The sequence below is a fragment of the Erpetoichthys calabaricus genome, chromosome 4 (genome assembly GCF_900747795.2).
Source record: "Erpetoichthys calabaricus chromosome 4, fErpCal1.3, whole genome shotgun sequence".
Lineage (NCBI taxonomy): Eukaryota > Metazoa > Chordata > Cladistia > Polypteriformes > Polypteridae > Erpetoichthys > Erpetoichthys calabaricus.
Window position 1 is genome coordinate 149721125 of NC_041397.2, and position 24079 is coordinate 149745203.

A 24079-nucleotide genomic window follows, 5' to 3' on the forward strand; every position below is an offset into this window, starting at 1 on the left:
AACTTGGGTAGGTTCCTTTTAGCAAAGTTTCTGATTTGAAAGTAGTGGAAAAATTGTGTTGATAGGAAGTTAAATTTGAAGCGTAATTGTTCATAAGATGCAAAGACATTATCTATATACAAATCTCTAAGTGTTTCAGTCCTGGACATTTTCCAAACATTAAATACTGTGTAGGTTTGAGAGGGTAGAAAAAGGTGATTACCATGTAATGGTGCAACAGATAGGTGCTTTTCTGTCTAAAAGTGCTCCCTGCATTGGTTCCACATTCTGAGTGAGTAATGAACAATTATATTATCAGTATATAGAAGATAATTTGTATTTACTGGGGATCAAAGCGGGACATATAAAGAAGTAAAACAAGATTTTATTTCGATTACAGACCAGGCTTATGTATACTCATAAATTTGTATCAATGCCCATGTCTTTATAGCTTGTATATTTGCTGCCCAGTAATAAAACTTAAAGTTAGCCATGTCACATTCTGCATTAGGTTGTTGTACAGTTGCCCTTTGGATGTGTGGATGTTTCAGATTCCAAATAAATTAGGCTATAATTGAATCTAATTTTTTAAAGAATGATTTGTTAATGTATATGGGGATGATCTGAGGTCCATCTTGACAGTATTGATTGTACCTTCTAATGTGAAATGGAGGGTAGACCATCTGTTTACATGTTGTTGAACTTTTTTCCATGCAGACAGCAAAACTTTGTTGAAAATGATCTTTATATTTACTTGTTTATCCTTAGGTATTTGAACTGATCTAATAAAATAAATGGGAAGGTGTGCGGTCTAATATTGTTTGCTAGAGAGTTCACTGGAAAAAGCACACTTTTATTCAAACTAATTTTGAATTCAGGTATCTTTTGAAATTCTGCTAGTGCATTGAGGACTTGTGACGATGCGGGATCTACTCCATGCACCTATCCAGCTTTTGGGAGGTCTTGAACCCAACACCATCGGTAATATCACCGATGAGCTGGACAGTGAGGCACAACAAAGCAAGGGGATGGTGCAAAAAGTGCAAAGTGCTTTTATTAAAACAGTAAAAACGGAAAAAATCATGAATTCACCCGGGAACTGCTCCAGCCACACTACCACGCCCCCCCGCACCGATTACTTATTTAAAAAGTGGCCCTGTTGACTTGAGCTGTGGACCCACTACACCACAGGACTGCTGGTACGGAAGTTTGTGGGTCTTATATATTTTGTAGAGCACAGCTGGCCGGGACACCCAGAGTATGGAAGGACCGGGGGAGAGAGTACTTTCAGAACAGTTTCTCTCCCAGGCTTTCCAGCAGGGCCACCATCACAATATTGTGGCAATGAAGTCTATCATCATGTTTTCACTTATAGGGTGAAAAGGATAAATAAGAAGTAAATTGCTCTCTATCTATCTCCCCCAACCCTCCCCAAGTGAGGCTAAAACACACTTCACAAAGTCCCAGTCCTCCAACATGCCATGAGATAGAGAACTTCTAAAACAAAACAAACACCCAGCAGTGGTGCAGAAAGGGTTAAAACTAAGATATCTTATGATAGTACAGTCCAGATGCAATAAACCTAGATTATGATGTTAAGTAGTCCCCTTGGAAATTGAACTAACTTAAGATAATACAGTTCAGATACAATAAGCCTAGTGTATGACGTTAAACAGTCCCCATAGATGAAAAGATAAAGGAAAAAAAAATAATAGTAACACTGTAAAAAGAAACTAGTTACTTAGTGATTATCAACATATACATATATTTAAAAGAAGAAATTTCTAAATTGAGATTTAAAATAAAAAAGTGTCAAAAAAGGAAACAGAATGTATAGTTACAGCAAATGATGCATTACAAATATAGGTAGTCCCAGGTTACGGACACCCGACCTACAACATACGAACGGGGCCACAGCTGCGACACATGCGCCTCAGTAACTGCCGCTCCATCATCCTAGGCCCAGGGACGCTGCAAGCGGTGGCTGGACGGAGGCTGGAGGGGGTCGATTTCGCTGCTCGTGCAGTGTAGTGTCTGTCGGGCGGCTCCCGGTGGCAAGCGGTTTCACTGACTGCCCCCAACTGCAAGTGGTGACCCTGTTGTGGCTGAACAGAGGCCATTGAGGGTGAACGGGGAGGCAGGGGGTAGCATTGTAATGTGCCTCGGATGGCTGAGTGTTGAATGGGGGCGGTGGTGCGGCGGGACACTGCAGGCAGCATACTGTAGTGGAGGTGACTGTGATGTGTGTTGGTGATGAACCGCCCCTCACTGCCCCCATTCATTCTCAATAGCAAGCCTGCTTGTACTGTTACGTACATAACAGGAAGTTGTCTCTTGTCAGTACAGGGTGGTCCAGATCTAATTCTGCAGATCCAGATTGTCTGGATGACTTTGATTTATGCGGGGATGATTCCAGTTCGGCGAGGACAATTCTTCGTGTCGTCAGTTCACACACTTCTCGATGGTCCGGGATTTTTCGGGTGATTTTCTATGTAATAAACTGAATAAGTTATAGCGTAATGAAATTTGCATAATTAGATCTGGACCACCCTATACATCAGACGTGTTGACGACTGGTGCCTAATCTGCTGTGATAACGTATACAGTGCTGTACAAAAGAGCTCATCTTAACCTTTTGTCTTCACCCTTCAAGAATGTCTCTGAAACACAAATCTGATGCAAGTGTTGGTGCTACAGTAAAGTAGAGAAAAACCATCACCATTGAAAATTAGAAAAGTAGAAATAATAAAAAGGTCAGAAAGAGGTGAAACTCCATCATTCATTGGCAGAGCACTTGGTTACAGTCGGTCAACAATAACATTTATTAAAGTAATGTACCTGTTCCGACTTACATACAAATTCAACTTAAGTACAAACCTACAGTCCCTATCTCGTACGTAACCCGTGGACTGCCTGTAGATCAAGTTGTAAGCAGAATGTTTTTAGCATTACCAGGACACAATATGACACCTCACCACCATCGGGATCAGTCTTTTTAGCTCTTTTTCTGCTTCTTTAGGAGAATTGATGATGTATAATTGGTCATCAAAAATCACGTTCAATTAGTTAGGAAACAAGAGGCTGCATCTGATTTCATTTTTGCATAAGCACTGTTTAATGCTGTAGAATGTGGCTCATTTAGCAGCTGTTGAAGGGGAGAAATCTGGGAAAATATGAATGTGGTTATTTTCAAGTATAATCTCTTTCTATAAAATTTTCTTTAACCTGTAGTTTGTTGGATGGAACAATCAGGCTTCTCGGTTTTGACGCATTCAATCCACGTATGCAGTATGCTGCTGAGATCTCAGTGTCCAAGTTAAAGTCCTCTCCAATTATTTTAGAGAATAGTTCACCTATGAATTTTACTGGGCTTGGACTTTCATGGTTTTCAGGGAGACCTTTGATTCTGATGTTGTTCCTTCTATATCTATCTTCCAGCACAGCTAGTTTATCATTGAGCACTTTGTATTCAGATTCTACAGTAGTTGCTGTCAGTTTTCTCTTCAATATGAGTTGTAAACATTTGCTTAACTTCTTCCACCTGAGCACCAAGTAAACTAATTTTATACTCAAACTTAGTCTTATTTTCCTGTATTTTTTCATCATTTCTTGCTAGAATTTCTTTAAAGATTTCAGCAAAATTATTACATAAACATACCTCCTGGTCTTTTATATCCTGAAGCAGCTTGTCATTTCTGTTGTGTATATCCTACTTTATGTCACACTTTATATCATTTATATTCCCTCAAGTGCAGTAATCATTACCTTTAGCTCAGGCAGTTCGTTTCCTCCTTCTCTGTGTTCCAATGGTGGAGTTTCAAGTCCAGTTGGAGTTGTTGCTGTTGATTCTCTTGGGGTGTTGGTAGTAGTTGATAGCGGGGATAGAGAGGCCATGCTCAGTTCCAATAATCTGTCCGAGATCGACAAATTCTCACTGCCCACCTCACTAGCAGTTTTTTTCCCCACTTTTGCATTCAATTGGAGCCAATGCTGCAGCATGAGGTCCCGACAGATCAGTTTCTTCGCCTGTCTCTTCTAAGTCAGTCTCTGGCAGACCGTGAATTTGAACTTGGGCCCACTTTAAACTTTAATGAAGCCTTATATGCCTTTTCTTTCTCTTTCTGAACCCCTGGTCTGCTGCTCATGCTTATAAATACTTGTAATTAAATCCTGTTGGGTTGACTAACTAAAATAACACTGCTACCAGTGGAGCTCTATCCTAGATGCCCATCTATCACAACGGACGAGAGAAATTTGCGATTAGCAGAATTTTATTCTAGCATTGACACACTCCTAAAAATTACATGAAATCTGTAATGGAAGGTATTTTGGATTTTTTTTTTTCTTGTTTAACCCTGCCACATCAGTCAGTGAGGAGAACTAACAATAAACATAAATGTACAAAAGCAGGTCTTGTATATGAGAGAGCAGAATCCATCGTAAATAACTGAAATAAAATGCAGCAATGTATCCTAGTTTATACTTTCCTTCGTCAACAAAGCCTACTGTACCTTTCCCATTCTTAGCAGTTCTATGGTTAGCAAGTCAGTCCTTTCAAATGCTACAGACAATGTAACAGCATACACATCTCAGTTGCAACATCACTATATATAGTATTTGAAACCAGAATTGGATGCTACACATTTACTCCCATAGGAATTTGACTGTGATGTATGCTCAAAGCAAACTGGTCTAAAGGGACCACCAAGACAAAGTAAATCTATTAAAAACCTCCATGAAATGCTCAACCAAATCAAAAAGAGCCAAATTAGAATAAGGATACTGGGATCCACAAAATGGGACCAGGCTAAGAGTGGAGTCTGTCGGTGAGTACCTGGTAGTTAGGTAAACCATGTAGCCCAGACAAGTTTGAATATTTTACATTGAGCCACCATACAGATTCACCACTCCCAGGAAAAAAAAAAGTATGAGTCTGGTAAAATGACATTTTAGTGATAGGCAAGAGTGGGACAAATCCAGACTGAAAGGTTCACATGACTAAGACAATATTGTATTAAAAAAAAATATAACAAGAGCCATACACTTTAAATCATATTCTTTTAATGAGAAAGCAGATAAGCTGTCAGGGTGATTAACATAGATGTTACACTTGATTATTCTTTTCTATTTCTCCACTTTAACAAGGCAAAACCAAACAAGAAGCCAAAACAAAATGCTGTTATAAAGCATGACCATGTTAAAATAGAAAAACAAACTTGACACCAGAACAAAACAATATTCAAAATCAGTAAACTAATTCTGAAGTACAGTTTGCTCTGTTTGTGTCAAGTCTCTTGCTAGAGTTTTCACTCAGAGTAGTCTATGCTCTGACACTTTATTTTAGATATTATTAGCTATTTGAACATTGCTTTCAAGATGCAGGCTAGTCTAAACTAGCAAAATGAAAACCTTTCCAAAGAAGCTGCAAGATATAAACTGGAAGATATAAATACAAAAGGAAGCATAAGAGCTATAGTCACAATATTATATTGCAAATTGTGAGGGCTGAAGTGCATGTATTTAAGAAAGGAGGAAAAAGACAGATGTAAAATACTGTCAGCAGCATATACATTTTCCATTTGTGATTGTGGTGACTGCAGAATCAATTAGATCCCTGATTTAAGCTTCACGCTCCACTTTAATTTCAAGTGTGTATGGCTGTGCTTTCTAAACTATGAAGATGAGTTTTGGATTAAAAGCACAATGCTAAAGAAAGAATGTGATTTGATCTCATTAGAGATTTTACTATTAAATGAAACAAACCAAAAAATGGGACAAAGACAGCAACTCTGCCTATTAAAGAACCAATAATAAACCAGGTGTGAAAACTAAACATACATACAGATAAACTATATACACAGCTATATCTTTAAATACTGTATGAATCTTAATAACAACAAGAAAAAATAGGAAGAAGAACTTTTCTCACCTCTGCAATTGTAATGCAATCTGGATACAAAGTATGAAGTATGTTGTTAGCAAGCATGAGATAAAGTATGGAATCTTCATCAGACTGAAGTCCAAAATATTCAGAGTAGTCTCCTGAGAATCCAAAACCTGGAAGTAAAAGTTTAAAAACGTGTAAGTGATAAATAACATTGCATGGCTTTAAAAGGGTTATAAACAATTTATGTTTCTACACATTTAATTGACCAATTTTATTATGCAGCTCCTGCTATTTCATATAAGATCTACTAGCCTTAAGAGAATATCCTTCTGTTCGTGAAAAGAAAGTTGTAGTATGAGACGGATGCAGTGTGCTAACGGCTGTGAGTGCAAAAGAAGTTTGAAAAAATGAATGAATAACTTGTAGGCTTACGTGATTCTTTGTATGCATGTGACTTGCTTAAATGCTTGTATAAATACTTGTATGCTTATGTAACACCTTATTGAATTAAACATTTAATCAGAACATAGTTCCTTATACACAATATTTTGAGTAAACACTATATTCATTGAGAATTCATTTTCAAAAACTAATGTCAAAAACTTTTAGTTTATATTTTGTTCTTGAGGCTGCTCTAGACTAAGTGACATATATTTGGCCATGTGTAAAAATTAGTGATGATAATACATAAATACCAAAAATATCTAAAGTTTGCAGTCCAGTGGTGATGAAGGAAATGGCACATTTGCGTGCATGAAGAAATCTAGTACAAAAATCAATGCAGTATTATGGTTATAAACACATACATCTACATTAGCCTTAAATATGCATTGTTTACACAGGTTGTCCAATTGAGTTTAAATCTTTCTATTACTATGTACATATTCGGTAAATTCATTTCCAAATGTTGTGCAGTACCAAATACTGCTTGGAAATATATGTGCAAGATTCAAATTTCTTAAATCTAAAGTGTCATCTGTGAGCCATAAACATAGCAGATATAAGGAAGCAATTAAATAATAGCTGGCCCAGTCCATGATAAATGATGGGTTATTTGTCTAGCGCTTATGTCTAACTAAAACATCATCTATATAAAAATAAATTCATCAGAAAACAGTAAAGAGAACCGTATCATCTGCTTAAAGTTGTGTTACAAATGAAAGAATATCATCAATTTATCTAATGGACCCATAATTGAACATGGTTGCAAATATTTAGCTATTGGCAAATTAAAGTGGATTGAGCATTGCTAATTTTCCACCCTTATAAATTCCTTTTATCTAAAACAAAAGGTTATACAGTACAGTACATCATTACTTGTACTAGAAATATAAAGGAAGTAAATTCATGACATTTCCTTTTCAAAAAAGCAGTTAATGAAGCAGTTTTCTTTCCATGAGAAGACTGATGTGGAAATGTGGAAAATATGTGAGACACAAAAGAAAGAAAGTGTTTTACAGAGGTTGTTATTATGTTTAGAATGTAAATAGATTGTGCTTATTTTCAAAGTATTTGTTTTTTTGTAAATAAATAAGAGAAGACAATGAGTCTTGTTTCCTGTGATTGAAGACTTAGAAGGTAAACTACTTTAGAAGCAAGTGGAGGTGACGTCATGAGAAGAAGTCTCCTCCTGAAAACAATTTCAAATATCTGTTACGAAACTTAGTCAAAAGCTAATTGGGCATAAAGACTCGCACACTGGCAGTGTTTATTGGAATGTATTTTGTCATGCATATACTAATAAAATGCAATTCATTTCTGACTCCAATACAAGGCATATAATGAACAACAGCAGTGAAGCCAAAGCCATATAAGTGCAGCAAAGACAAACTGAAACTATAATTTAACAAAGTAAAAAATGTAACAGAAATAAATCTGTATGTTAAATGAGACGATTTCTGTCCATCTGGTAGTTATACCTAATTGGGTGTATCAGCGTTAACATTGATTTAAATTGTTATATTTTAGTTAACGCACAAACAAATTAAATTCACTTTATGAGAAACAATAAAAGAGATGTTTACAATCTGATAGGCATTTATTAATGCAATCCTAAATAAATTGAGTGTATCAGACCATTGCTAACCTTTGGCATATTGCTGAATCTTTGAGTGATTAATGTATATTAAATCTTATTCTTTCATTTGCTCTCAAGATGGGTGGGGCAGTATATGTACACGGTACTGTACCTCTTACTAATTTTTAAATTATTGATTGTAGTGAAAACCTTAAAATTAGTATAATAAAGTACAACAAATAATTCCAATGTCTAAACTGCATAAGTCCTTTAACATTCTGTGGACTTACCCTTTGCTTTAATCACAGCAGTACATTTGTTTGGCTAGGTATATACTGTATCAACTTTGCAACCTGGCATTTTACCCACTCTTCTTAGCATTTTCTTTTGGTGAGTCAGCAGGTGTACACCTCATGTTCACAGCCATGCATACTCCCTCAGTAACGTGGTTAGAAAAAATAGATATAAATATTATATGGTTTGGATTTTGGATTTCAAACACCATCAAAATATATTTCATGACGGTTCCAACTGATTGGTTTATATGAGTTTAGGATCATTATTGACATATGTGCAGAGTACATTGAAATTCTTACTTACATTGCCAATCAAAATGCAACATGTTACGGTACTCTAGCTCCATGAGTAATGAGTATCATTACCTATAAACTTCTGTCTTCTTATTTAAAATAACTTGGTCATAAACACAATTTTGATTCATGTACTTTCTCATTCCCGCCCTAAAAATTAATTCCTTGCTACAACCCTGGTGACAGGTCATAGCTCTGTGCTTTTTGTTTTTTGGATTTTATTTTCTTTGATTTGTTTTGCAAAGATTGCCTCATTTTTCTTTCAATTAATACTTTATCTAATAATTATTATTAATTTAACATCCTTTTCTATTACATTTGTTCCATTTTCTTAGGGGGCTGAGTGGTGCCTTTGAGGTTAGGAATCTGGCAAGGTTGCCATTTTGAATCCTGTAAATGCCAGAAGTGACTCCACTCCATTGGACCCTTGAGCAAAGCCCTCCTTAACTTACAATTGCTCCACCCTTGGTATGACATTAACCTGCATCCAGCCCTGCAAGCAGGTCCTCTAACTTGCAGGAAGAACTCGGGGTTGATTGTAGGATTGGCATTCCAGCCACTGTTTAAAAAAAAAAAAAATTTGCACTGTTCCCTTCCATCCGAACTAGTGTGATGCCAAGGTGTTACCCATTGCAAGACTGCACTTGAGTCCAAATTTGAGAAACTGAGGTGGTTTGTCATGTGATGGGTATGACAACACACTGTATCGGTGCTGGCTCCCAACCTCTCTCCTCCTCTCTCTAACATCCCTTGACTGAACAATAGTGCAGCCTAACTTTTTTTTTTTTTAAACAAAACAAAGCTATAGTGAATTAGGAGGTTGTGCTAGGAAAAGGGGACAGGAAAACTAGTGGAAAGGGACATTACCAGAGAAAGGCTGGGAGAGCTGGAGCATTTGACTGGGCCATAAAAAATGGTGGAAGTAAGATGGATATAAAGACCAAAACTGCTCTTTTGCTCTTCTTGGTGCCTAGTGATTAATTAATGATGTGGCTCATCTGAGGCTGGTATAAGAACCCTTAATGCTCTTGCTGACACATGTGAAGGGGAAAAATAGAGAAAACTAGTAAATCTCAGTTGAATTAGTGAAAGAAACCAATTTATGTAATGTGAAAAAATAATCTCCAAAAGTGAAAAAGAAGAAAACATGTTGACAGCAGTGTTAATGAGAGTGGAAAATAAGATGTGTGTGTACATTTACATTTTTGCATTATTATAACTATTGTAGTGAATTATGAAACATAAAAAGTCATGTCCTGACTTTATCCTAAAGAATCCACTCACCTACCTATATAAATTGACAAAACAATACTTGCATTGCAGCTGTCAAATTAAGCAGTGGTTGATATTTGGTCCTGTCCTCCTTAAGCACTTACTCCTAAACTGTGCCATGGGTCTTTGTCAGGTACAGGGAATTGCTCCCAATACTTCGGTTAATTAATGTCACTGGCTATCCAACACATGGTTTGGTACATCCAGGAGTCTAACTTTTTTCCATCCCCCTTCTACACTGAACTGGATAAGTGATCTTGGGTTAGAAATTTAATGGAAGTATATAAAGCACTTCATTTACTGCATGAAGAAAAACTAACCATTTTAGTAATGTGAATCAGTCAATAGGTGCCCTTTAACTGTGAAAAAACAAGTCTGTTAAATGGGATGAAATTCTATAAACAGTAAGACAATGTTATCAGCTTTAAATATTTTTTTCTTTTTAATGGAAGATTCACTTGTGTCATGTATACATAAATCTAAAAATGCACATTATATAATACTTACCCAGACCATGATGGTGATAAAGCATAGAAGTTACTCCATCGAACCTGAAACCATCAAATTTATACTCCTCCATCCACCAACGCAAGTTTGACAGCAGAAATCTCAAAACCTCCCAGCTAAATTGAAAAAAAAAGTGAAATAGAAATGATTGTCATTTTTTTTCCCTACAAAAACCATCCTATATGCAGTATAAATTACTAAATGATATTTATCTTTCAAAAAACGACTCTCTAGATAATCTTAACATATAAATACACTCATACTTAATATTATAAATGCTTAAGTTCCTATATGAAAATATATGGGCAGAAGCCAACCCTTCAAGTTTATCATTTTGTGTATTTTATCAAATGAGAGAATTAATAAATAACAAACAAAATAAGACAAACAAACGAATAACAACTGAAAATTATCATTTACTTAATTACAGGCACTGTTTTATGATAATGTGTGAGGCTACAGGGGATATAATAGATAGATAGATAGATAGATAGATAGATAGATAGATAGATAGATAGATAGATAGATAGATAGATAGATAGATAGATAGATAGATAGATAGATAGATAGATAGATAGAAAAGTGGTGCCACTGAACTATAAATGTATCCTATTATGAATATTTACAATTAACAGAACTTTTAATGGGGACATTACTGAGCAAACTTAGTTTTATTCAAAATAAATGTAACGTTAACCAACAATTACATTTGAAAAAAACTATAACTATTACAATATGCCATATATGCCATTATTTATCAATGATATTTATCAATATCAATTTATCTAACTTAAGATGGTGATTAAGATTTTTCAAGGACTTCAAGTTTCTGAAAACCACAATCTTTCATAGGAATATGTTATATTTGCCTACTGGGTAAATGATTAGGTAACATTATTCATGGTTCATGAATGTTAATATTAGCATCTCCCATACAAACATGGCCTTTCTGTAGAGAGTGGATCTTTTCTTGGAAGCGATACATAGAGGCTCCTGTGCATTGCTTTCTTCAAGGAAGACATGCATGCATAGCCAAGTCTTTTACTGACAGCAAATACAGTACAAAACATCTGCTAAATTGCTGACATGTTGACACCTTTTTGTACATGTACAGTATCAAGTCACATATCTCATAATGGGAGACATGAATAGACATAGCATCACTATTTTTTTTTCAAAACAAACCCAGTATATGATAACAGAACAGAACTGATTTGCATAAACCCAGAAACATATTTACATTAAAATTACATTCATGAATTCTTGCAAAATTCCAAACATTCTGAACAGGTCAGGTCGGGGAGCATGCACTGGTACAGTGCGGTGCCACACCCACCACATGACAAAACAGCTTGGGATCCTGGTTGGCAACCCTCCAGGCAGACACGCAGTCCAGTCCCATTCTCCAGAAATGACCATCTATCTGCCGCAGCCAGGTGTAACATGGGTGTCCCCTTGACCTGGTCCAGCCACTTGGGTCCTCAGCACAATGAGGATCCTGTGAGCCGGATCACCCTCTGGGAATTGTGCCACATGGCAGTAGTACTGTAACTGACGTTCCCTCACAATGCAGGTAATGTGCTTCATTCGGGACTCCGTGAGCAACTGCTCATTTGACACAAAGTCAAACCAGCGGTACCCAAGGATTCTCCAAAGAGACACAGTACACCGGAGTCCAGTCTTCGTCTCATGTCACTGGATAGCGTCCATGTCTTGCAACCATATAGCAAAACAGGAAGCACTAGGACTCTAAAGACATGGACCTTCATTCTATTGCAGAGATAACAGGAGCACCACACACCCCTTTCCAGTGACCTCATGAACCCCCATGCTCTCCCAATCCATCTACTGATTTCATAGGAAGAGATGTGAATGTCACTGCCGAGGTAAGTAAACCTCTAGAAAAGACTGACATTCTCTCTGCAGACAGACACACTGCTGTACCCAAGTGGTCATTAAAGGCCTGGATCTTGTTTTTTATCCAGGACACTCACAATCCCAGACACCTTGCTCAGTCTCTCAAGAGCCCCAATCAGAGCCTCCATTGAGTCTGCAAAGATCACAACATCTCAAGCAGCTCGGTGACACAGTGGTAGTGCTGCTGCCTCTCAACAAGGAGACTGGTGGTCCCTGCATGGAATTTGCATTTTCTCCCCATATCCATGTTTCCTCCAGGTGCTCTTGTTTCCTCATACAGTGTAAAGACATGCAGGTCAGGTGGCTAAACTGGCCAAAAGAGTTGTGTTTGTGTGTGCGTTTACCCTGCAATGGACTGTTGCCCTTTCCAAAGACTGTTTCTGCCTTGTGCCTTAAGCATGCTGGGACAGGTTTGAGCTTCCCTGTGACCCTGCCCTGGATAAACAGCTTGAGAAAACTGATGGATGGATTGGAAAGCACCATTAACTCACTAGACCAAGAATGGAAAACAGGTTATATACATGCAAGAAAAATATAAAGGTATGCCTACCTTTAGCAGTCAGAAATTAAAAATGATGCTTGGTTCAGCCCAAGTTGGACAAACAACATTTTTTTCTGGAAATACTAGGGGGCTTGTCCCCTGCTTGCTTCGCTCGAAAACCCCCCCGTCCTGCGCTACGCGCCAGCCACTTTCCGTCTCTGCTGCTCGCGTATGTGGATTTCACTTTCACCAAACAACAAATGTTTTAATTCTCGCGGATACGCCTCTTCATTGGAAAGAAACACTACTTTTCCATGATGGCAACACAAATTAGACAATCTACAAGTCTCCGACTTATAGTTTAAATCCGAACAATATATTTGATCTCTTTTCGCTGTTCCATTATTTCACCGAGTAATAATTTCCATTTGTTTGCGTTAATGCAATCATTTTTTTGAGATTTTTGAATTTTAGTACTTCCATAATATAACACTAACACAGTATTCCCACTTCCAGAAACCTTTTCTCTAGTATTATTATGGCTCTTCTTATTTAGTATGGAATCATTGTCTTTAAATAAAAATGTATTTTAAAAATTTTATGTCACAAATTACATTTAACAAATTATTCAAATCCATACTAATTTTTTACTACTTCTGGTCATTCTAGAATGGAGAATAAATTATGTATTCGATGCAAACAATTATTAAGATATACTTGCCATTGAATTAAATTATTACCTATAAAACAAAAAAGGCCATCCCTGAGTATCAGTAATCCTAATAATTATGTATGAAGGAATCGTCAGCCTAAATGACAAACCCTTTCAAAATATGCTGACAATATTCTAAATTCATAGCCTCAGCTAGATCAGATGTTTATTTCTAAACATGAAAGGAGAAGAAAAGTCAGGATAATGGTAAGTTTGAGTTTCAGTGGGCAGAAAATCAATCATTGATTTAAAAACAGCAAAATGCCATCCTTGTTATTTACACATTTGTTAAAAATGTCTAGGAGACAAAGCATCACTTTCTTGTTTCTTAACATCTATTTTTAATGTAGCCATTTTCTTTTAAAATATAATGTTTCTGGTGAAATAAAAGCAATCAAGAAATAATTTAACTGTGCAGTTTAAATGGAAAAAGAAACAAGAATCAACACATTATAATTTCTGGAGAAAAAAAAAGCATTTTATAATTTTTCAGGGCATAAAGAAAGATGCACTGTAATTAGAGGGTGGGGATTCTGATCTGTTCTCCAAAGAAATTCTCAAAATTAAAGAAACTATTGTTCTTGAACACAAAGTCACACTCTCCATTTAACTCAGAGGATAATTACCATATAATGGTGCAGACAAATCAGCTTTTTAAACAGAAATAAATTTTAGCCTGTTTACCTCTAGTCAAGAACTACAAGAAATGCAATTATAGTGTGGGGAACTTAAATACAAAATGGAACTAATACTTCTTTTATTTTAAACACTATGTCAAAGACCATTTATTCCATTTACTTCAAAAAATACAGTTAAGTTTGAATTCACTTGCAAACAAATATATTACAAATAAAATAATATAATATGCATATATTAAATATACATTATTTTAAATGAAAAAAAAAATTTCAAAAGTTTAACAGCCACTTTCTGAGTTTACAGATTAGCCCAAAATATTTATCCTGAGCAACCTTTGAAGCAATTCCCATTCTATTCACATTGTCTGACTCCACATCCAGCCAAGTCTGCTTTGGCCTCCCCTCTAGGCCTCTACCGCTCCAACTCCATTTTGGTGTACCTTTTCATCCAATTTGTTTTTTTTTTTTTTTTTGCCTTTTCATCCACATGCTAAAACTACCTTAATCTGTTTATTTTCAGCACTATGCCAATTCCCTCCAAACCAAGTCTTTCAGCACTTCTCGTCTTTTCACTCTATGACACACCACACATCATTCAGAACTTTGTAACCTCTGTTCTTTCCAATACTGCTGAATGTTCCACCTTTATCAGCCACATCTCACTCCCATATATTATACTACTCTTCACACAGTTTTTACAAACTGTATCCTTTAACTAGAGTCATTTCTGCAAACCCCTCTTACCCTGGCTATCACTGCTGAGCACACACCTTCATCCAACATTTCAGTCAGAAAAGCAAAAGCCTCTGGCCAGGTCAAAACAACTGTGGATGCTCTTAGATGTCCTTCATTCTTAAACAATAGGAGAATACTAGAAAGATGCTGGCTTCAAGCTTTTTATACAGAACTGAAGGTCATTAAGGAACCCATATAGCTCAACCGCAGTTGGAAAGGACATGACTTTGCAGGAGCAGGAGGAAATAACTGTACTGAGAGAAAATCGTTGTTTAAAGCTGAGCTTTGCTGATCTACCTTTGCACAGTTTTTGGCTGACTGCTGCCAAGGAGTTCCACATTTTGGCAAGCAGAGCTATTTCAGCCAAGCTCTCATTTTCCACAACCTACCTATGCGAGCTTGGCTTTTTAAGCATGACTGCTATAAAAACTAAAAAATGAGACTCAGAGCTGTTGAAGAAGATCTTCGTGTGTGTCTTTCTTCAATTCCTGCGTGTATATCAGCGTCGTGTTCAACTAAACAGGCCCAGGTTTCACACTGAGTAAGTAAACTGTGAGTAAATTGAAACTAGAAGATCACTATATTTCATTACATATACTTTTTGTGACATTTTTGTTTGGTGGTGCGCCATGGGATTTTTCTAATGTAAAATATGTGCTGCGGCTCAAAAAAGGTTGGGAAACACTGCCCTAAACCATGATACTGAACAATCTTTGTTTTCAAATCTTTTGAGAGTTGCTTTGAGGATCCCATGCTGTCACTCTTCAGAGGAGAGTCAAAGGGAAGCACAACTTGCAATTGACCACCTTAAATACCTTTTCTCATGATTGGACACAATGTCTATGAAGTTCAAAGCTTAACGAGCTAATCCAACCAATTTGGTGTTGCAAGTAATCAGTACTGAGCAGTTACATGCATTCAAATCAGCAAAATTACAAGGGGACCCATATTTTTGCACAGCCAGTTTTTCACATTTGATTTAATGTCATACAACTAAATACTGCTTCCCTAAAAATCTTTGTTTGGAAAACACTCCAGTACTCAGATGTTCCTAGGAAACGAAAGACATACCACTGTTATCTTTTTTGTTGAAAGTAGAGTAAATTATTATGCAGGCTGAGAGGGGTTCCTAAACTTTTTCATATGACTGTACTGTATCATACAAATATAATATCTAGCATATTCATGTTGTCTATGGTACAAACTGGTAAAAATCATTCAAAATTCAACATCAGTGCAGGTTCGAATTTTACCACCAATGCAGTCCTAGGTTATGACAAGACAACAGTCTGTATTCAAACCAAGATTACTTGCAACAACTTCAGCTTCTCCACCGATTTACTAGTGTGCTGAATATTTGGTTCAATTTGAATGTAAGTGATGAACTGTTAGTGAAATTGTATGGTAGTCCTGGATAAAACCATGTTTCAGGGATTCTCAAAGCCATGCATTTGCAACAAAGTACATTGGAACAGAGGAATAGCAATATGCAATTCCATCCAGGAAAGGTGGAAGAACTGTCGGTCCTTGAAAATGTATTGGAAGGGTCATGGGAGTCTAACAACTGTGTCTAAATGTAATTTGTTGAGCTGGAAAAGGCTTGTAGCTACCAGTAGATCTTGAAGGTGCTACAGAAATATTCTAAGTAACAAACATTCTGACATGTTAGGTGGAGTTTTGTTCCATATTCCTATTAATTAATTTTTTAGACATTATATCAAGTTGCAACTTGGGTTTTTAGAGAACCACTTTGGGAATCTCAGGGTTGCATCTCTGCTATCTGCATATAATGCCCTCTTGACCACATTTGATTGTGATCACCAGTATGCTGCGGAATGACCTGCAGATGAGCATGATGTGACTGAGGTGAGAATTAGCCTCTTCAAATCTGAGGTCACAATCTTCTCACAGAAGAGTAATTTGTTTCCAAAAGGTAACCCAAGGAGTTCAATTACCTTGGGGCCTTAGTTCACAAATGAGTTTAGACATAATTTTGAAATTGGTAGTGTAACTTGCACAGCAACAGCAATTTTGCTTACAGTATACTAGACCATGGTTTTGCACTGGAAACCAAGTCCTCAGACAAAGCTGTTGCTTTACTGGTCAGTCTATATATTGTGTAAGTAATGCACAAATATCCATCAGAGCTACTGGGGTTCATACCAGGAAAACTCATTTAACTGTCAGAAGAGAAAAAAGCAACAACTACTAATCCACCCTCAAAGACAATTTAGAGACAATTTAGAGTGTCCTTTCTATGAGCTGCTGGTTTTAATGAATACCGCTTCCCGTTGTTGGAATTCCTTATATATGGTAAAATGGAAGGGATGGAGTTTAGATTGGGGCAGAAGTGATGTCAGGTGTGTTCTGGGGTATCCTTCTGCACTCTAAGAATGTACAAAGAAGGCAATTTAGTGACTGTGAAACTCTTATTATCTTCTCTTGTGTTCAACTAAATAAGACTCCATCAGTCTCTCATCAATCTTACATACAGTACTTGACAATAACCATCCTCAGCTATAGCCACAATCTCTGGATAGAAGCTGGCAAAATTATCAACACATTTACGTGGCCAAAATGAGGTTTCTGCAAAGGATTCACAAACAATATGGACTGTGGCCTTTAGTTACTGTGTTATTGATTTTTTTCTTTGTGTGGAATGCTTGGGATCTTTGTATACATATTATTTAATCTTAGCCTGCAATCCTAAAATTTGTATTTTTGGTCTACCAGTAGAGGGCTGCACTGCACCATTTCCAGCTTTTTTTTGTTTGCACAGGAGCAAAGGTTACACTTAGTTGTGTGTGTGTTCAATTCTTAATATAAAAGAAATGAGAAGAGGATCAAAGGGCTCATATTCCTGTGATACCATTAGAGACACCACCTTGTGCGATTAAGTCCAAATACATGACAAATTTCATTATGTGCTTCCCACTACTCACATGCAAAATGCCTCATCATCAGAGACAACTAGTAGGAAAGGACCCAATGGAAATTCAACCCAAACACTACAGTTTTGCTATTCCTGCTTCACTTTCTGAACAGTCATAAGCTAATGTCACTGAACACCCCAAGTGTTATGTGTAAATTATGTGCACCGTGAGTTCCCTCTGCTAGTAAGCTGGCCCAATGAGATACTTTCATGCTACCTTGCAGACAACTGATTTTGCTTTTTGTGGCACTGTTGCAGGTGGGCCGTAATAACAGTTGTATTAGTGATGGTGTTTATTTATCAGGTTCTGGACATGATTAATTTAATTTTCTGATTGTCATTTTAGATTGCTGTGCATTTGTTATTTATAAACTGTGTTGACACAATATGATTTCTATGTATGTGTTTGTAGAGTCAATGATGTATGATATCACAGTAAACATTTTATTTTGGGGGCAAGTGTTTCATTAGCAAAAACAAATAAAGAGAAGGATTCTTCACAAAAGAAAATTACTAAATTTTTGTCATTTCAATTAAAATGAATATAAGGGAGCATCAGGTTTGTTGAAGTTTATTCAAGTTTCAATTTTGCCCTCTAGACAAAAGCATAGTCTAATAGCTACATACTGTAGTATGCTGAATACTAATGCACTCTTCCATTGGACTACCTACGTGCCTGTCATCCTTAAGAACCTTTGCCATTTTACACTATATTTACTGTATTAGGCCAATTCATTTTATGGCCAGAGCAAAATCTTTATGACAGAGTAGAGTGCTGACAGATTTATTATTTAGACATAATGACTTGTATCTGTGGTGGAGGTTCCATGTAAAATGCAAAGTAACACTTCCCTCTCACAATGGAATAGTAATGTACTGTATATTGGTTTCTCATTCTTTTTGCAGTCAGCTAAAATACAAATGTTAAAGAGGATTGGACCCAAGGTATCTTTCACAGACAAGATGATTATTATTTCACTACACAGCCAATAGCACAGCTTGTACAACTTTTGTCTTCCTGCCCATTATTGAACCAATGAGTTCTTTCACACTGCTATAGAACTGGAACTGCACAAATATGTAGTAAGTAATTGAAAGAGACTGAAACATTTACAAACAAGCAACTCAACTAGCTATGCATCTGAGTTAGGACTAGGCTGTAAAAACTTTGTCACCATGTGTCCCCATTCAAATGCCTGCATACTAAACACATTTTTCATACCTTAAAGGTGGAATAACACGTGTGGCTCGAAATCTATAAAAGATTTTTTTAAAGAAGTATAATTAATAGTTTATTTAAGAGTAGCTGGCAACACACCTTCCAGGCTCACAGTGGTTCTCTGATAAGGAACATGGGGAAAAGAAAGTATATTCTATTAACTGAATACTACCTTGATGATTAAACTAGTTTTAAACAAACTTGAGGAAGAATAGCAAAGAATGGTAGGTGAATCAAATCCCCATTTTTGCAGTTCAGATGGGAAATGCAAATGAAAAAAAAGAACATTTTCAGAAGGCCTTTGGCAGTAACCTGAAGCATGTTTAAGCTTATTTGCTCTATTCTCCCTCTCACCTTTTGTCTGTCTGTATCTACAATGGAGAAGGACATCCTTAGTTGTTTTGCTTTCCCATCTTCCAAACTGCAGGAAGACTGGGGAGAACAGCATTTATTGGCAGATGTATTACAAGAAGGCAGGGCATAGATATTCTGGTATTTGAGGGCAGGTCTTCTTCCTCGATCCCAAGATTAAAGATGGACACATTATTCTTCAAGTATAAGACCTGGGGCCTCATGTATAAATGGTGTGTACGCACAAAAATGTTGCGTAAGCCAGTTTCCACGCTCACATCACTTTGTATAAAACCTAAACTTGGCGTAAAGCCACACACATTATCATGCTAGCTCAAACCCTGGCGTACACAAGGTCTCCGCTCAGTTTTGCAAACTGGTGGCACCCAGTGTCAAAGCAGTGCTTTTGTTCCAGTGTGGTTTCCCTTTCTTTTTTAGATCCATATCCCTGACGCGGCTTTATCATATACTGTACACTGAAATTAACCGCATATTGTTTTTTAGTTTAAGGTATCTGATTGTAATTAACCTGTAACAATATAATGGTCCATGGAATGGCCAAACTATTCCAAATACCATAGCTGCTTTAGCGTTGTTACTCTCACTGCATCATCTTCTTCTTCTTTCAGTTGCTCCCATTAGGGGTTGCCACAGTAGATCATCTTCTTCCATATTACTCTCACTGCACCACTCTGAGTATTTATATCACTGTATCTGAGTGTGGAATCACAGCTCTACAGCAGCTGATCAGAAAGAGTATTATCTGTATACAGCATCAAGCACATGCTACTTCAGCCATGCGCACAGTCTATTGAACTGCTCTCAAATTGCAAACACTTCAGAGCCTTTACTGTACGGACCTCGCGGCTCACAAACAGTTTCATCCCAAGAACTATAAACACACTCAATCAGTCTATCAAGTGCTCCTTGTAGAACTGTTTGTACTTGTAAGTACAATCACCTCACTGTAAACTTGCGATACAGTTATAATATTGCATAACCTGAGCCACTTTATAAAGAGCGTATTTACATATGATGACAATATCATTTTTAAGATGAAATGCAGAAAAATGTTTATTACATTATACAGATCAAATGTTAACATAATTTAAATAATCTATATTGTTAATAATTAAACATGTGAGGACACGGTGGCGCAGCGCTAGCGACAATCTGGTGCCCCATTCAGATATTGTTCCTGCTTTGCGCTGTATTCTTGCTGGGACTGCCGTGACCCTGGATGGATAGATTGCTGGAATAACACTGCACAACAAAGTTTTTGTTCATCATGATTTGTTTTGTTTTTCATCATGATATAACCACATTTTTTGCACAAGTCAACAGTCTCTGTTTCTGTTGTGACATTGAAGGATTGTTCTCGGCCTTGGGTTGTGATCACAACCTGGAAGAGTGGCGTCTATTCATTGATTCGTCAATGTTAAGCCTGAAAGCTGTTCTGCTACACAATGGCAACGTTTATCCTTCAGTACCTGTTGGCTATGCCGCACACATGAAAAAATCATATGAGAATATGGAATTGTTGCTGATGCACGTCCAGTATAGCAGGTACAACTGGAATATCTGTGGATAAGTCGTTGCTCTGTTACTAGGACTGCAGCTCGTCTATACAAAGTACTGTTGTTTCATCTGTGAATGGGACAGCCGTGCCAAAGAGTCACACTATGCTCGACAGAACTGGAAACTCCGTAAAAAGTTAGTTCCAGGACAGAAAAATGTGGCACATGAATTGCTTGTCGACCAAGCAAAGATATTTTTGCCTCCTTTTCACATAAAACTGGGGCTCATGAAGAATTTCGTGAAAGCACGGAAGAAGGAAGGCGAAGGTTTTCGTTATTTAAGACAGATGTTCCCAAGAATAACTGATGCCAAGATCAAAGAGGGCATTTTTGTTGGCCCCCAGATCAGACATATTATGAGTGAAAAGCAGTTTGAAGATCTGTTAGTTGGGCTGGAAAAAATTGCCTAGAAAGCCTTCAAAAACGTTGTTGACAATTTTCTGGGCAATTACAGAGCCCCAAAGTACATTCAGCTGGTAGACAAAATTCTCAAAGCATACAAGACAATGAAGTGCAACATGTCACTCAAGATTCATTTCCTCCACTCACACTTGGACTTCTTTCCCGCAAATCTCGGTGCTGTCAGTGACAAACGGTGAAAGGTTTCACCAGGACATTGCTGCGATGGAGAAACGATACCAGGGTAACTGGAATCCGTCAATGCTTGCTGACTAATGTTGGACACTGCAACGTGATGCACCAGACATTGAATACAAAAGAAAATCAGGAGCAAAACACTTTTAATTCTGTTGAATTTAATAGCTTATGCGAAACATAAACATGACTAAATACGTTATTGTCCATAAACATATAAATGTCTATTTCCCATAGTTCCTATGTGATGCAGTAAAACCAAAACTATATTTGTGCATACCCAGTAGGTACTTGTCACAATCAGGAAGCAAGACGTTTCAAAAAAATTGTTATGCACTGTAATTAAACATGTACTACGAAGATATTTCAATGTTCCTTAAAAGTTTTGAAGAATCAGCGTTCTAAGCTTACAGATGGCTTAATGTCTATTACTGAGCTGATTGTGTGGTGATTGGTTACTTGGAGAAAGAAAAGGAAGGACAGGAATTGGAGGTTAGTACGCTTGAAAGAGACAGTACTGCTGCAATAAATTATTTTATCGAAGGTCGCGCACTGCGCAGCAAGCATTTTGCGGGAGGCAGGAACAATCTCTGGCCAGCTCGTCACTATCACTGTGCCACTGTGTTCCCATGATTAATAACATGCTTAAACTCCTATCATCATGAAAATTATATCAAGTATACATCTCAGTATTTTAATTATTTTAAGAGCTGTAATATCACGAATGTAATGGATTCTGTGTCCTGTCGGAGGAAGAGAAAGTCAGTTTAAGAAGCACGTAGTGATTCATACACATACAGTACATAGAAGAACACATACAAAACAAAGCATTTAACATGCTACTTTAGTTACGATGTTATTTGAAAAACTAGTAAATTAAATGATTTAAAGATGAAGTTTATGATATTCTACTTTAATGACAAAATAAACTATGTGATTAAAGTGGAAATATCGAGATTAAAGTTGACATTTCAAGCTTTTTTCTCAGTGTGTCCCTATTTTTTTCTTTTCTTGGTACCCTAATCAGCTTTCATATGACACTCAGACGGTGGGCTACAACTCGCCTTCTCACGGCGATATTGATATCTGACAACTTCTTTTCTTTTTTTTTTTATTTCAGGCACTGTATGACTTTCTGAACTTGAGCTTTCGAGTTTCTCCGACACTCTATGTCACTCGATCAACTTCCTTTTATTGTTTAGTACGTTTAACCTTGCCTCCACTTGGTATTCGTTGAAATACTTCTATTTTCCCCTGTGCTTTTGCCATTGCCTTTTCGCAGATCGCTGAGCTTAACGGCTATTTTATAGTGATTTGCATATTCAAAGAGGCGGAATTCTGGGAGGAGTTGGGGTGGGGCAGCAGGCACGTGCACGTGCATTACTTTTCACTCTGACTGGGATTTATGTAGCGGAAGAACGTGGAAGTTGGCTAACGCACAGATTTATGCATCTGAATTTTTTTGTGCATACGCACATTTCCGCTTTTGTCCGTACACCATGTTTTAGTGTGAATTCTACGCATGGCATTATGCATGAGGCCTCTGGTCATTTCCTTTTGACTCTTTGATTGCCCGACTCCTAGGAGCTGACCACTAGTCACATTTAATTCTGTTATATTAAAAAGTATCAATTCTGGTAACTACAGGTCACTTAACATTTATAATGAGAAACTGACTAACAATCAGCATGGAACCCGAAGTAAATGATTATGTTTTGCTACATCCTAGAATGTGATGAGAAAGAAACAAACATACTTAGTCATATAGTCTTATGGCACACAAGACATTATTCATGTCTGTTTTCATAAAGGTCTTTGATATGGTGCTCAATGAAAGAGTAGTAATCCAATTATGAAATAATGGGGATAAAGGTGATAAACTTGTTCCCGGTATATGAGGAATGTCTTCAAAATCAAGTGGTGTTTAAAATAGTCTCCCTAAGGAATCACAGCAGAGCATGTTATTCTTTTCAATCTTTATAACGAATCAGGATAAAAGTAACAAGCAAGTTCAAATTGTAGATAAAACTATGTTACGTGGATTATCAGATCTCCTAGGGTCTTCATGCTTTCTGATATAGAAAACTGTAAAATCTTTGACCATTTCAAGCCAAAAATGTTTTAAGTATCAATCCAATCTTGAAATCACACACATATTTTGAAAAAGGCATGCAGGCAATTTTTGGGGAAAAAAAATTTGAGATTTGGTCATTTAAAAATATCTGATTGTCCTCTTAACTTCCTATATACGTCCACTGAAATCTATTAATTCTTGTGGTGACACTTCCTGCAGCTCATTTTGTGAATGTTGCAGTTGCCATTGTTATTCAGAGAATTATTTGAGTTCTTAGGGTACTATTGTTCTCTTGATTTAGATGAACAGGCTGTCATTTTATACCCATCACATGCCTACTACTAATTTGGAATCACCAGTTTACATAAGCTGCTTATCTTTGGGGATGTGGAAGAAAAATCCATGCTAACTCAGTGAAGACATTCCAGTCTACAGAGGCAATGACTAAGCAGGATATTTAAACACAGGATACTAGCCCCACCATACTATCCCCTAATGCTTCAGTATCTTAACATAGCAAAACCAAGAAATTGGTTATTGACTTTTGTCACACCAAAAAGCTTTTGCGTCCAGTTACTGTTCAGAAAGTGGATGTGA

General features: G+C 37.0%; 1 protein-coding gene across 1 annotated transcript in view; it reads right to left on the bottom strand.

Moving 5' to 3' along the window:
• The window catches only part of gbe1b (glucan (1,4-alpha-), branching enzyme 1b), a 1026151-nt gene that overhangs the window by 401969 nt on the left and 600103 nt on the right, over positions 1–24079 (bottom strand). Inside the window, exons 8-9 of the mRNA XM_051926986.1 lie at positions 10253–10368; positions 5909–6036 (exon numbers count right to left, since the gene is read on the bottom strand). Coding sequence (XP_051782946.1) covers positions 5909–6036; positions 10253–10368 — 244 coding nt within the window. The remainder of the gene's footprint in view (positions 1–5908; positions 6037–10252; positions 10369–24079) is intronic.